This window comes from Macrotis lagotis, chromosome 7 (genome assembly GCF_037893015.1).
Source record: "Macrotis lagotis isolate mMagLag1 chromosome 7, bilby.v1.9.chrom.fasta, whole genome shotgun sequence".
NCBI classification, from domain to species: domain Eukaryota; kingdom Metazoa; phylum Chordata; class Mammalia; order Peramelemorphia; family Peramelidae; genus Macrotis; species Macrotis lagotis.
In genome coordinates this window covers 192,322,228-192,336,469 of record NC_133664.1, presented here as the reverse complement: position 1 = coordinate 192,336,469, position 14,242 = coordinate 192,322,228, and the positions used below count along the sequence as shown (strand labels likewise).

At 33.8% G+C, this 14,242-nt stretch overlaps 1 protein-coding gene across 18 annotated transcripts in view; it reads left to right on the top strand.

The window, feature by feature from the left end:
• PLEKHA5 (pleckstrin homology domain containing A5) overlaps positions 1–14,242 on the top strand; it is a 273,478-nt gene that overhangs the window by 53,126 nt on the left and 206,110 nt on the right. For 2 of the 18 annotated variants that reach the window (XM_074194328.1, XM_074194345.1), the window contains one exon: positions 10,456–10,550. The exons of 14 other annotated variants lie outside the window; for them this stretch is intronic. In XM_074194328.1, the coding sequence (XP_074050429.1) occupies positions 10,501–10,550 (50 nt within the window). In that variant the 5' untranslated portion in view covers positions 10,456–10,500. Of the gene's footprint in view, positions 1–5,631; positions 7,691–10,455; positions 10,551–14,242 lie in introns of those variants that run through there. 2 more of the 18 variants (XM_074194327.1, XM_074194334.1) reach the window with 2 other exon arrangements.

Sequence of the window (14,242 nt, the reverse complement as noted above, 5' to 3'; positions counted from 1 at the left end):
GATGTTTTGTATTTTGAATGAGATATATATGTGTATATATATATATACATATATATATATATTTGTTGTTAGTTTTCAGTAAATTAAATCCAGATTTTTCATTTAATCCGACTTAAAATGAAAGGAAACTGTAATTTATTTGGGGCATTATTACCTTACCTATCATATTGCTGATTTGCCTATGAAATTATCTTCACCCTAAAATCAAAGTCAAATCAAGTCAAGCATTTATAAAACCCCCACTCTGAGCCAGATATTGTGCTAATTAAACTCATAGGTTTTCTCTTAGAATGTTCCATTTGGTTGTCCTTCTGTTCTTCAATATCTTCCATACCCAGAGGACTTAATTAGACTAGAATTTGCCTTTTTTTGTGCTGGAGACAATTTTTTTTTTAAATTTATTGGTTTTCTTTTGAAGGGATAGCAAAATGGGTTAGTATATAACTATGATAGGCAAATAAATAGAAAAGTGGGAGTTACATAAAGTTGAGTCTAATTTTGCAGGATTATGCAAGAAAGTTAACATCGTTAAGAGAATGTCACCTTTCTTTACAGTTCTGTATGAGATAATGCAAGTGTTATAATTTCTATTTTATAGGTGAGAAAACTGATATGTTAAAATAATTTGCCTATTTTCACATAACTAGTAAGTGTTGAAGCTGAGATTCTAAGTCTACTTATTCTAATGCTATTGCTTTTTCTAGTATAACACAACACTTTACCTCCTCCATGGGAGTATTTATGCAACAATCTATTAAAAGTCTATTAACAGGCAGCTAGGTGGACAATGGATAGATCACTGGCCCTGGAGTCAGGAGTACCTGAGTTCAATTCTGGTCTCAGACACTTAATAATTACCTGTGTGGTCTTGGGCAAACCACTTAACCCCATTGCCTTGCAAAAAAACAAAAAAAAAGTCTATTAACAATTGTGAGCCCTAAAACTATAAAACTGAATCATATAGGATTAAAATAAAATGAAAGAGGGGCGGCTAGGTGGCGTAGTGGATAAAGCACCGGCTTTGGAGTCAGGAGTACCTGGGTTCAAATCTGGTCTCAGACACTTAATAATTACCTAGCTGTGTGGCCTTGGGCAAGCCACTTAACCCCATTTGCCTTGCAAAAACCTAAATAAATAAATAAATAAAAATAAAATGAAATGAAATGAAATGAAATGAAATGAAAGAAAATATAGGTTAGACAACAAGTTTTATTCTCTGGTTTTCAGTATTAACCTATAGGTGGAGGCTGTTATGGTAATGTCCGACCTGAGCTGAGAGAGATCAGGATACTGTACAACTGCAAAGGAGTGGGGTCCAGGATATACATGACAAGAATAGATAAAAGGTTAAACTTGCCTGGAGGACATCCAGTTAAGTTGATCACCCTTATACTATCTTGTCTCTGACTGACTGACTGACTGTCTGTCTGTCTGTCTGTCTGTCTCTCTCTCTCTCTCTCTCTCCATCTGGTCTGTCTTTAGGGTGCTTAATGCTTTTTCCAACTAATTTCCAACAACGTTTTGCCATAACCTTTTCAGTGGCCTTAAATCTTCTGTCTTCAATCTCTAAATATTATTTTATCATTATTATTATTACACCTTGACAGGCTCTAGTTAAAGTCTCAAAGGAAACCTTTCCATAATATACACCTAAAGAAGTCAATTCCATCTTTTTTTTTTTAATCTCCACTTAGGGGTCCCTGACAACATAGTTCTATTTATTAGAACTCTTTTTTTTATTTCAAGCCTTTGTGATATCTCTGCATTGCTTCTGTATTTTAACAGACATTAAATAGACATAAAGAAATGATTAGTGAGAGCTAACATTTGTATAGTGCTTTAAGATTTGAAAGCATTTATCACAATTACTGCATCTAGAGATAGTTGAAGTGATCACAACCATTTGTTGGAGCATCAGACCCTTATGGATCCTAAGCTACCTGATCCTGAAAGCAATCTGAAACTGACTTACCCAACACTGAATGCTTTAATTCTGCTCCTCCACCAAGATCCCCCTTTGCCCAGGTTTTCCTCTAAATTCCAGTGGTCCTTTCCTAGTTTTGGGGGGTGAGTCATACCTATTTTATGTAGACTAGATGGTTCTTTAAAGGAGCTGGGAAGCATGAGGCTTGAAAGACCCAATTTAGGGGAGCTGGTACAGGATCTAAGCTGAGTGGGAAAGCCTTTCTGATTTATTAAGTGGTTAGTTGCTGTGGTAACATGAAGGTAGAAGGGAGTAGTATTTTATCTGAACCAGTATATTTTTAAACTTTAGAACTTGTATTCCTTTAATCTGTTATCAGTGAAGTTATTTTTATTGCATTTTATAGTTCAAAGCACCTTATTGCATTTTAATTCCAACCCTGAATCCTTGGACTGGTCTAGGTTTGGGTTGGCCTCCAGTGGTTCTCATCCTTCTTCACCTTGGCAGCATCCATTGACACTGTTAAAATCTCTTCTTGTCCTACTCCCCTTTTGAGTATTGTTTCCATCCCAGGTTTTCCTGACCCACTTCTGACCCTATTCTGCCATTCTTCATTACCTGTCTGATGGATCAGTCCCAATTTCCTTTGCCAGAATCATTTATATCCTGCAGTCTAGGCATAATTATATCCCCAGGATCACATCCTGTGCCCTTTTTCCCAATCTATGACATCATTAAATTCCATGGATTCAACTACTGTGTTTCTGGGTCTTATATTAATTTTTTTGCCCCAAAAGATGCATTAGTGCTTATTTTCAAGGAATGTCTTAAACTTTTTTTCATGTACAATCTACATTTATTCATGTACCAAAAACAAAATCTACCTTTATTCAAATACAGTAATGGCATTGTCTGGAACATCATCATAACTCTCTAAACCTCAAATTCCAACCTGAATTTCTTGCAACTGTTTCTTGTAGGACCATTGACCTCAGCAATAGAGCTCTCCATAAATGAGCATTTTTTGTCCTTGTAAAGCCAGCTCATAGTGCATTGGTAGCATAGCTATCAGTGATTTTATCCTATGAATTCTTCACCCAAGTCACCACCTCTTTCAGGCTTGGCTTCACAAAATCTCCATTCTGTTTCATTGTTGTCATTGATTCCCATGCACAAATGGCCCTTGAATGGCTTATTTTTTGCAATATCAAGAGTCTAGGGCAGTCATTCTTTGGGTCTTCACTATTTGATCTATTCTTCTCTCTGCAAGTTCTATCTTATCTTTCTTACCCTTAGTGATGATGGGGCTTTCTTTCTATCCAGATGTTATCAAGTATACTATACTCTGATTGGTCATTCTGCAATAAGTTTTGAGTTCATCTGTTTACATAGGCCTTTACCTCTCCTCAATTTGGGTATTTATAAATAATTATAATTTATAATTTTATTTTCATTCATATCAACAATATTATTTATATTTAATTATGTTATTGTTTTATAATTTCAGTATGTCTATCATTGCAACAGACATAATGACTGATGTGTTCAGATAGGGCTTTTATTACAAACATCCTGAAAATATCATGCTTAGGGATTAATTTTGTGGAAATATGGTAGTGTGGCCTAATTTCTGCCAGACTTTTCCAGTTTTCCTAGGAGTTTTTAACAAATAGGCAATTTCCCCCCTTATTTAATTTGTTTTCTCTTTATCAAATACTGAGTTATTGAGTTATATTGTTTCTGAATCTCTCTTTGTCTAGTCTGTTCCATTGATCTCTTTCTATTCTTTAAGCAATATCAGATGCCTTATAATATTAGTTTGAGGCCTGTCCTTACTACATTTCAAACTTCCCTTTAGCATTCTAGATCTTTCTTTTTTTTCTAATGAATTTTATTACTATTATATCAAGTTTTTATAAAGTGTCCTGGTAATTTTATTGGTGTGGCATTAAAAGTATAAATTAACTTTAGTTGTTTTGCCAATTTTTATTATATTGGCACACCCTAGCCACAAATACTGAATATTCATTTAAAATGTTCTTTATTTCTTTAAGATGTGCTTTGTAATTGAATCTATGTCTTGTGAATGCATTTTTTATTTGGAATGGGTTTTCCCTATTATTGCTTGTGTTTTATAATTATTATATAGAAATGCTTTGAAGATATATCTTGCAGTTTTTAATTGACTTTTTAAAAAAATTTATTTATTTAAGGCAATAGGGTTGAGTGACTTGCCCAAGGTAATTAAGTGTCTGAGCCTGGATTTGAACTCAGGTCCTCCTGACTCCAGGGTCAGTGCTCTATCCACTGGGCCATCTAACCACCCTGTAATTGACTTTTGAATAATCAAAACTGAATCCCTTTGGATTCTGTGCAATTTTCCTCAGACTTAGTGAAGTACTGTCACATACCCTCCCCGCCCCCATACACTTAGGGGTGTCCTGTCTTGGTGACTTGTCCCACTCTATTCCTTAATTCTCTGATTCATCTCTGACACTTCAGAGCTTTACAGCCCTGGTATTTCCAGATTGTAGGCCCTGGCAGACTTTTACTCCTGAAGACCCACTGTAAGCAAGCTGCTGGCTGTCTAGAAGTTTGTGTTGTGTCCTTCATTTTGCTAGGGCAGCCTCACTGTAAATTGAGTGGGAGGTTGAGGAGAGGTGCTGAACAGTAGTTTTATTTTTTAACTTCATTTGTATTATGGTTGTCTTAGTTCCATGATAAGATTGCAGGCTAAAGTTAAAGTTTAAATAGAAGAAGAAGTGGAAGTAATGAAAATAGATAGTATTTTCATGAGAAATTTAAAATGATAGCCTGAAGGGATGGTAGGAAGAGAGAAGATACAGCCAATGTTGTCTCTTTACCCCATAAAATCAAGAGGCTAGGTCCTTAGCAGAAGAGATAGTAGGGTGCTTCAGAGTGGAAACTTTGGAATAGCCTCTCTAGGGTATGTTACTGATAGTCAGTTAGGGAAGAGTAAAAGAATGGTCTTGTTGAAGTAAAGACCAGTTGAGATTAGAGAAGCCTTTGTAATCAGACCTGTAACCTTACCACTCAACCAAAACTGATTTCTCCTAATGATCTCTTAATTGCCAGATTTGATCATTAACCTGTGCTACATTTGTCACAGTTGACCACTCTTACTTCATGGTTACTTTTTCCTGTCATTTCATAATACTGTTTTTAAATATATATATATATATATATATATATATCTCTTATTCTGCTATTGGTCCTCCCTCCCAGTCTTCTTTGTTAGGCTCATCTATATCACTCCCCCTAACTCTAGGGTTTACCCTCCTTCTCTCTAGTTCCTCTTTTCTTTTCCCTATCTCCTCTTTTGGAGTTCTCATGGGTTTAAGTAGCATCTCTTTTCAGATCACACATATGCACACATATTTGCCCACACCAACAGATTAAAAACACATGAGCTACTTCCCTAAGATGCACATCTGACTGTATGACTTACTTATACAATCAATTCCATAGGCTTCATTTTGCCTCTGGGACAAAATGTAACCCTCTCTTGCTTCTCAAAACCTTATTTATGTAGCGTATTCTCTCTCTCTCTCTCTCTCTCTCTCTCTCTCTCTCTCTCTCTCTCTCCCTCCCTCCCTCCCTCCCTCCCTCCCTCCCCTTCTCCCTTACCCTGGGGAGAGGGTACATGAGGCAATTGGGAGTTACATGATTTGCTCAAGGTCACCCAGCTAGTAAGTGAAATGTCTGAGACTGGATTTGAATTCAGGTCCTCCTGACTTCAGAGTCAGTGTCTATCCATTGCACTACCTAGCTATCCTTTCATAAATAATTTTTGATTGACTGAAATCATAAATTTATGATGAACTCAGTTTATGTGATTAATTTTAACTGTTCATCAGTCCTTGAATAAGAATAGAAGAAGGTAGGAATAATCATTTTGGGAAATTTGGGGTTTTGGCAAAGCATGAGCAAAAATAATAAGAGATTTAGAATTCTGGAGTATAGAATAACAGAGTAATTGGTTATTACAAGATTGAAATGAGGAAGTGAAGAAAGTGAAGTGAGAATGGGAACCAGGGCCTGAGAAAATACTGTAGTGGACAAGAATTTGTTTAGCCAGGGGTAAGGTGGAGGAAGAGATTGGATATTATTAAGTATAATGAAAAAATAATTTTTCAGAGATTTTGAACATGCAAATACAGCATTCATTTATAACTGATGGCAGGATTAACAGTGTTGTTGTTTGTGGATGAAGTAGTTAGAGGGTGTAGATTATGAGAGCTGAGGAGACTGAAGAACCAGAGAGTGAATGACTGAGTCCTCCACAATATCCCATTCCTATCAGATTATTTCTAGTTCAACCCTTATGTATCCTATTTTCATAGTTGTTAACTATAGAGTGTAAAAGACTCTGAATTCCTTGAGAGTAGGGACTATTTTTTTGTCATTTGTGTCCCCAGTATCCCACAGCTTATTGAATAAATGCTTGTTGACCTATTTGTTGCTTATTTGGGGCATGTGGAAGTTCAAGTGCAAGAGTTGGAGAGGAAGACTGCTGGCAAGTACTGAATTCCTTTAGAAAGGAGCAAGATGATTTCAGAGTTCATTTTGATAGAGTGAAACTCAAAATCAGAAAGGTTGCTGAGCAAAGGCAACAAAGAGAGAATCTCAAAGTGATACTGAGCAAAAATAAAAATTTCCACTGCCCTTTCAGGATCATTTTACTTGAGACATGAGAAAAAGAGCACAGTGCTAGAGAAGAGGGTCTGGAAACAGCTGGAGAAGAGCAACACCATGGAAGGGTCTGAAATGAAGGGGCAAGTGGAAATTGTAAGCAAAGATCTAGAGTGGGACATGAGAATTCTCTGGTTGCAGAGAATGAGGTTGAGACACTAAGAGGTAGGTGGGTATGTTTTCAACTGGTTGGCAATTTAGTATCACAGGGATTGTATGTGTAATGAATGGGTAGACTGCAAAATCAAGATGAAACTACACATAGTAGTGTTTATATTGATGTATTTTATTAAATGAGATCATCATATCAAAGACTACCACAAAAAATACTTTAAAAGTATTTCAATAACATTTTTGAGTTAAAGGGAATTTAGAGGTCATTTGCCCACCCTCTTAACTTTCTGACTAAAAAACTGAATTCCTGGAATAGTAAATAATGTTTCTGGGTTTAGTTATATATCAACATGCAACATAATATAATAAATATTTTCCCTTCTCAAGAGGTGAAAAAAACCCTTTAAAATGTAAAGCATTGTTTATGTGTCTTGTTGAATGGGAGGGGACTGTTAATTTTTTTTAATCTCCAGTGCATTAAAATTATCGCCTATTCATGATGTTAAATATGAAGAAAATTTGAAGCCTAGGGATTTTCTATAAAATTATAAATAATAGGTTTCCAGCCATAAAACACAAATGAAGGAAAAAAAATCAATATTTGGTGGCCCAGTTTTGATTAATGCACTAAATTAGTTTAGATTGGATTTACAGCTTTCTCTCTCTCTCTCTCTCTCTCTCTCTCTCTCTCTCTCTCTCAGTTTTCTTAGAAATAGGCCATCACATGCTGAGATGAAGTACTAAGTTTTTTAAATTAGATACTGAGCATGCTCATATCAAATATTCTGTGTCCTCTGAGTATAACTGAGCAGGAAGAGATCATAACACTCTCTTGCCGTCATTGAACCACACTTTGCAATTTGTCTGGCAAACTACAGGATTTAAGATAAAGCCTATCTTGACTTTGAATACTGGTTTTTTATTAGAAGACTATATTTGGTAAGTTAATGAATTCCTCTCCCCCACCCCCTTTGTCATGGTTTAAGGATAATTATCAGATATTTATAGAAAGACTACTTTTACTTTTTTTCTCCACTTTTTATTTCATACCAAGCTGAAAGTTTGTTTTGTCTCCAATTGCAAGAAGGGCAGAAGAGAGAGTATTTAAGCTATCTAAAATTTTCTTTTCTAACAAATATTTTCAGCCTGTTTGTAATGCAGTGAGCACAGAAATGTTATGTCTTAGTTTTCCATAGAAATTTCATTTCCTTACTTTTGTAAAGTACAGTTAGGATTATGTGCTCATTAAATTTGATGATTTATCAAATATGCAACTCTTTTTCTGTATTTTCTTTTAAAGAAAGCACCATTTAAAGTAATTTAGCTGTTAGGTTTTCAGAAGGCCAACATTAAACCAAATTGTCTTTTCTTAACATAAATGATTATTCAGTGGGTTCATAATAGTAATATTTGAAAGATAAATTTTGTGTTCAATTGAATAAAAAAAATTTTAAATAGTGCTATTTGAAAGAGTATTTTTTATTTTTATAGTCTTCCTTTGTGAATGTGGTACTAAATTAGATAATGTGAATTTGCTCTATAAATTGTAAGGTGTTTTATAAATATAAAACATTTTTTCTAATTCATGTTTCATTTTCTTTAGTACTAAATTCAAAACAGACTTGAAACACCAAATTTTCAAGTTCATTTTTTCTAGAAGTTGTCAGTGAAGTCAAATGCAACAGCTACAGTCACTTCTCATTTTCCTCCCTTTTATGTGTGGGAGGAAAACATTCTAAATGAACAACAGATTTTATGTTTGAACATTGATTACAGTTTTTATCATAGATAAATATATCTTAAATCCTCATGGTATTTTGCTTAAGTGAATTTTTCAGTCTAATTTATACAACCTATTTTTTATCATTTCAAGGTTTTAAGAGAAAGCATTAAATCATTTATTTGCTTGAAAAGTATATTTATTAGTATATGTCAACCATTTGAGGGATATTTTGTAAGAGAGAGATTCTACAGTTACTGAGGTGGCAAGATATGCCAAAGTCTAGTTGTTTTCAAATACTATACTTACAAAGACTTCATGAAATAACTTTGGGGGAAAAAACCTTTTTTTTTCTACTTTTACATACCTAAGATTGGTATATATAAATAAAGTGAGTATCCATATATAAATGCATTTAATATAATTCTGAAGGGGGAAATGTTAGCTGAAATGGGGTATCAGTGACTAGATTCATGTAATCTGTTCACATCTCTTCACGCTGAATGTGATAAATAATCTGCCAACATTTTAGAGTTATACATTAATATGGTGTTAGGAAGTTGATTTAGGATTTAAACCATTAAATTATTCCATTTTATGCAGGGAAGAATTATAAAGACTAAGATACAATATACTTCAAATCTCTGTGTTATGTTTATGTGTCTGTACATCTAGCCATTTGGACTATCTATGTTGGTACCCTTCTAATAGTTTAATCAATCAACAACTGCTATATTTTAGGCACATATACTATATCTGAAGGACAGCAAGTAGACAGTTTGACTAGAGTATAGAGTATATAAAGGGGATTTATGTAATTGTGGAAGTTAGGCTAGAGCTAAATTGTGAAATCTTAAAATGAAGATTATAATCCATTTTATACCCTCTTCATTTAAGTCAATCAGCAAACTACTGAAGATACAGAAATGAAAGAGTCCCTGCCCTCATGGAACTTTACATTCTTCTAGGAAGATAGCAATAAATATATATAAAATGCATGCAATGTCATTTAGGGAAGGCTGGAGCAGAAATAGATGGGGCAAGCAGGGAAGGCTTCAAGTTGAATCTGGAAGGGGTTTTCCATAGTGGAGAAAAAGAGAATATATGGATTTTAGGCTTGGTAAATTACCAGGGTTGGGGTTATTCTGATTTTAGCACATTACTAGTCTATTTTCTCTTTTAGTCATATATTGTCCTTTACACCACTTATACAGATTGATAGCTCACTATGCATTTTTTCATTGCCGTTTGGGTAACTTAATTTTTAAAAAAAATGTTTTTTATTCCTTTCTCTTTTGTCACTAGTTTCACTTTGATCAGTTTTGCTTCAGCTACATTAATGCAGTCCTCTTCCCACTTGTTCTTTACCCCTTTAACTTCCCATCAAAAAAACTGTTAGCCTCTTCCCTAATTTAAGTGTTTTCTTTAAATTGTTCATTTCTTTTAATTTTATTCATCTAGTTATTGATTTTTTTCACTCTCAATTAAGTCAAACTTACCTTTACTCCCCTACCATCTAGCTTTTTTTGTTAATTTAGGGTTTGTTCTTTTTTCATCTGTACCTTTTTTCTAAGAAAAGTTTCTTCATTAATTTTTTCTTCTTGTTTTCCTGAAGTTTTATTCTCTGATTCATGATGTATTTTCTTCTTTAATCTTTTTGTATTCATTATAGAATTGAAACTTCTGAAGTAGCAAATTTTAACTTCTTTTAACCAATATCTGTTATCACCTTTATGAATTTTGCTCTATTGTTCATTGTTTTTTCCCTGTTGTATTTCACTTAGAATTATTCATGACAAAAAAAAGAATTATTCATGACAAAGGTAAAGGTGGTGCCTCAGAGTAGAAATTATCATTTCTCCCAAATTAAGTAATCTATTTCTACTTCCAGACCTTCCTATGATCATTCTCTCTCCCACTGGCCATGTTATTACCCTATCTCCATGCAAGCTGCCCCTAAGAGCTTTCATTTCCCTTTTCCTAGGGGGAATCCATTGGAGACCCAATACTCAGTGAAGGGGGTCCTCTGATGAGCCAATGTACAGAACTGATAAAATGGAAGACAGTTGCAGATATTTGGTAATTTTTTTCCTCCTTTTTTTTTATTAAACCTAAATGACTTTTCCATATATAATTTATATTTATAACATAGCCATCTTAATTATTATTCAGAGGCTGATTTTTTCAAAACCAATGGTGTCTCTTTACCCTTTATTTTTATGTGTTTTGGGGAAAAGGAAATTATAAGTCATAGTTAAGATGTGGTTTGAGGATTATCTGTAAACTTAATTGTTATGTCTGTTTCCTTAGAAACTTAGTTTATCAAGGTTTTGTGGCATGCTAATAGTTTTTTTAAAAAAATTGTTTTATATCATTAAAAATTTGAAGTGGTATGGTTTTTAGTATGGTTAACCTATACTTCAGTATCTGTTCTAAAGAATAACAGTGGCAGCATTCAAAGTTTCAGTATATATGTCTGCTAACAAATGCTTGTTTTCACTTGATTTTGAATACTTTTTTTTTTCTTTTTCTTTGGTCTTTGATTATAGGGTTGTATGGGAAAAGTTAATGTTTATTTTTAATTTTTGCTTACTAGTGGAAGTCCTAACTTTTTGGAGTACTTAAAAATTCCACATCAGCTAAATCTTGTTTGTTAGTCTGACTTTTATTTTTAGGGCATAAAAAGTTTGTTTGAAGTTTAATAAAGGAAGACATAGTAGAGGCCAAGCTTATGATAGAAAATAAAAAGTTTCATTTTTCTTCTCTTCCCCTCACTCCTGCATCATTTTGATTTTTAGGATCAGACTTCAAGCCTCTAAGTTAAGAACTTCTGGCCTAGAGAATCCTATTTTGAATCAAAGAGAATTCAGTTCTCATATTTAATTCTTGCATCTTTTACAAGCCTTGGAACAAATTTTTTCTTCTCCAAATTTCAAAATAAAAGCTAGGCTTCACGTGGAACAACTTTGAATATTCCTTCTTCATGATGATACATTTCTTTGATAATATCTGTGTGTGTGTATTTGCACAGGAGTGGTATTTGGGCAGGTGCAGCATACAGAACTTTTTTTTTTAAGATCTTAATGATCACTTTTTTTGTATTATTTCCTAATTTGCCTTTCCTCAACCCAACCAACATGTCCACAAGACCTCAACCCAACCAGAATGAGGCTTTCTTTATAACAAAAGAGAAAAAAAAATCATTAAAATCAACTTACAATACCAGCTGTATTCAATAGGATCTACAAAATTTCACCCTCACTCTAATGATAAGAGGGAAGTAAATTTTCCTCTCCCTTTTATTCAGAATTGTTTGGCCATTATAATCAGTTTCATTTTATTATTTCTCTTTATTGTGGTTGTTGTGGGGGCAGCTAGGTGGCACAGTGGATAGAGTACCGGCCTTGGAGTCAGGAGGACCTGAGTTCAAATGCGGCCTGAGACACTTTCTAATTACCTAGCTTTGTAACATTGGGCAAGTCACTTAACCCCACTGCCTTGCAAAAACAAAAAAAATATTTTATTTGTTCTGTATATTATTTTCATTCCACTTGATTATGCCTTAGCAATATTTCTTAGACCTCTCTTATTGTTGGAAATGTGCTGCAGCCTACTTAAACTCATCCTGTAGCTATCTTTCCTCTTGATTTTATCTTATGTGCTAATGGTATGATATTTTTTTTCCTTAACAGTCAGATATATTTAAATGTTAGAATTCAGCAAAGATATGAGAATACTATAGCTATAGGAAATCTTAGCTATAGGAAATCTGAACAATACATTACATTTTGCTTCTAGTTGTGTGGTTGTTCTGAATTTGTCTCAGATCAAACTTTGTGCCAAGCTAATTTTCTCATTAGTTTTTTTTCTCTATTTTTGATGTAATGCTGCTTGTTTAATGCACCATCTTGCTCCAAAATATTTTGCACCTGTGCTTATACTCTGAACTGATAGTGGTTTTGACCACTTTTTTTTTTTTTGCTTGACCAGGGAATCAATTGTCTGCTTGATAAAGTGGCTTCTTTGCTTTTTGGACTTTGTTGTAGTGATGTTTTTATCAGCTAAATTTCTTTAAACAGTAGTTATAATTAAAGTTATTGTCATTACTTTTATCTATTTCCCAAACTTTGGATTATAGTTCATTTAAGTAATTTAGGTTGGTTAGAAATATTTTGATTGCAATATAATGTTATATTTTCATTTTTGTCCTCCTAATTTGGTATTGATTTTGATATTTGCTCTCTGACCACTCATTAGGCAGACTGTACACAAACAATGGTCAGGATCTAACATAGCTTGACAGACTAAAGCATTAGGTAAATCCAGTAAAAAGAAATTCAGTATTGATTAATGTGATATCTTAGACATAAAAATATCATCTTCATAAATTCAAGATGGGGAGGCACAGTTAAGATGATTAAAAAATAATCACTGGATTTGGCAATTAGAGCAGATCATTGGTGAGACCAATTTCATTTAGTGATAATGATGATGATGAAAGTCAGATTGCAAAGGCTTTGAGGAGTGAGAAGGAGGAAAATAAAGGCAACATCTTAAGCAGTATGGACATCTTAAGCAGAATCACAAAATCTTGAGAGTTGGAAGTCATATAGTTAAATATAAACTAAAGCTAGAGAGCTTTGTCTTTTTTCAATTTGGAAGACTTGAAATATATTGGTTAAAATAAGAATATTAATTTTATATCATGCCTCTGAGGGAAGCTTTTTTAATTCTGGATAAAACAAAATTGGAAATTTATTAATTATAAATGTACATTTTTCCAGTCTTTTCATAGTTAGGTCTATAGTCTAAAAAAAGGTGGGAAACTTTCTTTTCAAAAGGGAAAACTAGAATAGTGAGGAATTGCCTTTACAGGACAAGATTCCCCATCTTTATCAGTAATCACCATTCCCCAGAATTGGCATGAACATTCTGAGAGGAGAGCTCTATAACAAGCTGCTTCTTACCATGCTTTCTCCCTTATGTAATGGGTTGCTGATTCATCAACATAAATATCTTAATCAGGATCAAGATGAAATTATAGACAATAAACATTTGTGGTATAAATATACAAAATCCAAATAGTCTTTAGTTTCAACTAATCTGAAACTCAAAATATTTTAACCACTTTTAATTAACATGTCCAGAAGACCACTAAGTTGCCATTAAAATATCAGAGCATATTTATTTTCTGTTGCTTTTGCCTGGAAAGAAATTGCTGACAGATACTCTTTTAGACAGAATATGAAACTGATAGAACTTCTGACTTCCCAAAGTCTTTCATACTTTACCTGAACTGAATTAACTCTTAATATACCATTTATATTCATTTAAACATGAGATGATGATTTGCCAGAGCCTGGACAGTTCCACATGTCCTAAGAAAATGTTTCTCTCAAGTATTAGAGCATGTGTGTGTGTGATATTAAAACAAAAAAATCATTAACTACTTCCCTAATTCTTTGTCAGTAATCCCAAGGGACAGTTTTGGGCTATCTGTGATGGAGAATACCATCTGTATCCAGAGAAAGAATTGTGGAGTTTGAACAAAAAACAAAGACTATTACCTTTAATTTAGGGGGGGAAAGCCCATTATCTTATTATGTAATTTTGCTATCTCTTATACTTTATTTTTCTTCCTTAAGGATTTGGTCTCTCTCACATTCAACTTAGGTCATTGTATAGCTTGGAAACAATGTAAAGGCTGACAGGCTGCCTTCTGTGGGGGGTGGGGGGTGGGGAGAGGGAAGCAAGATTGGGGAAATATTGTA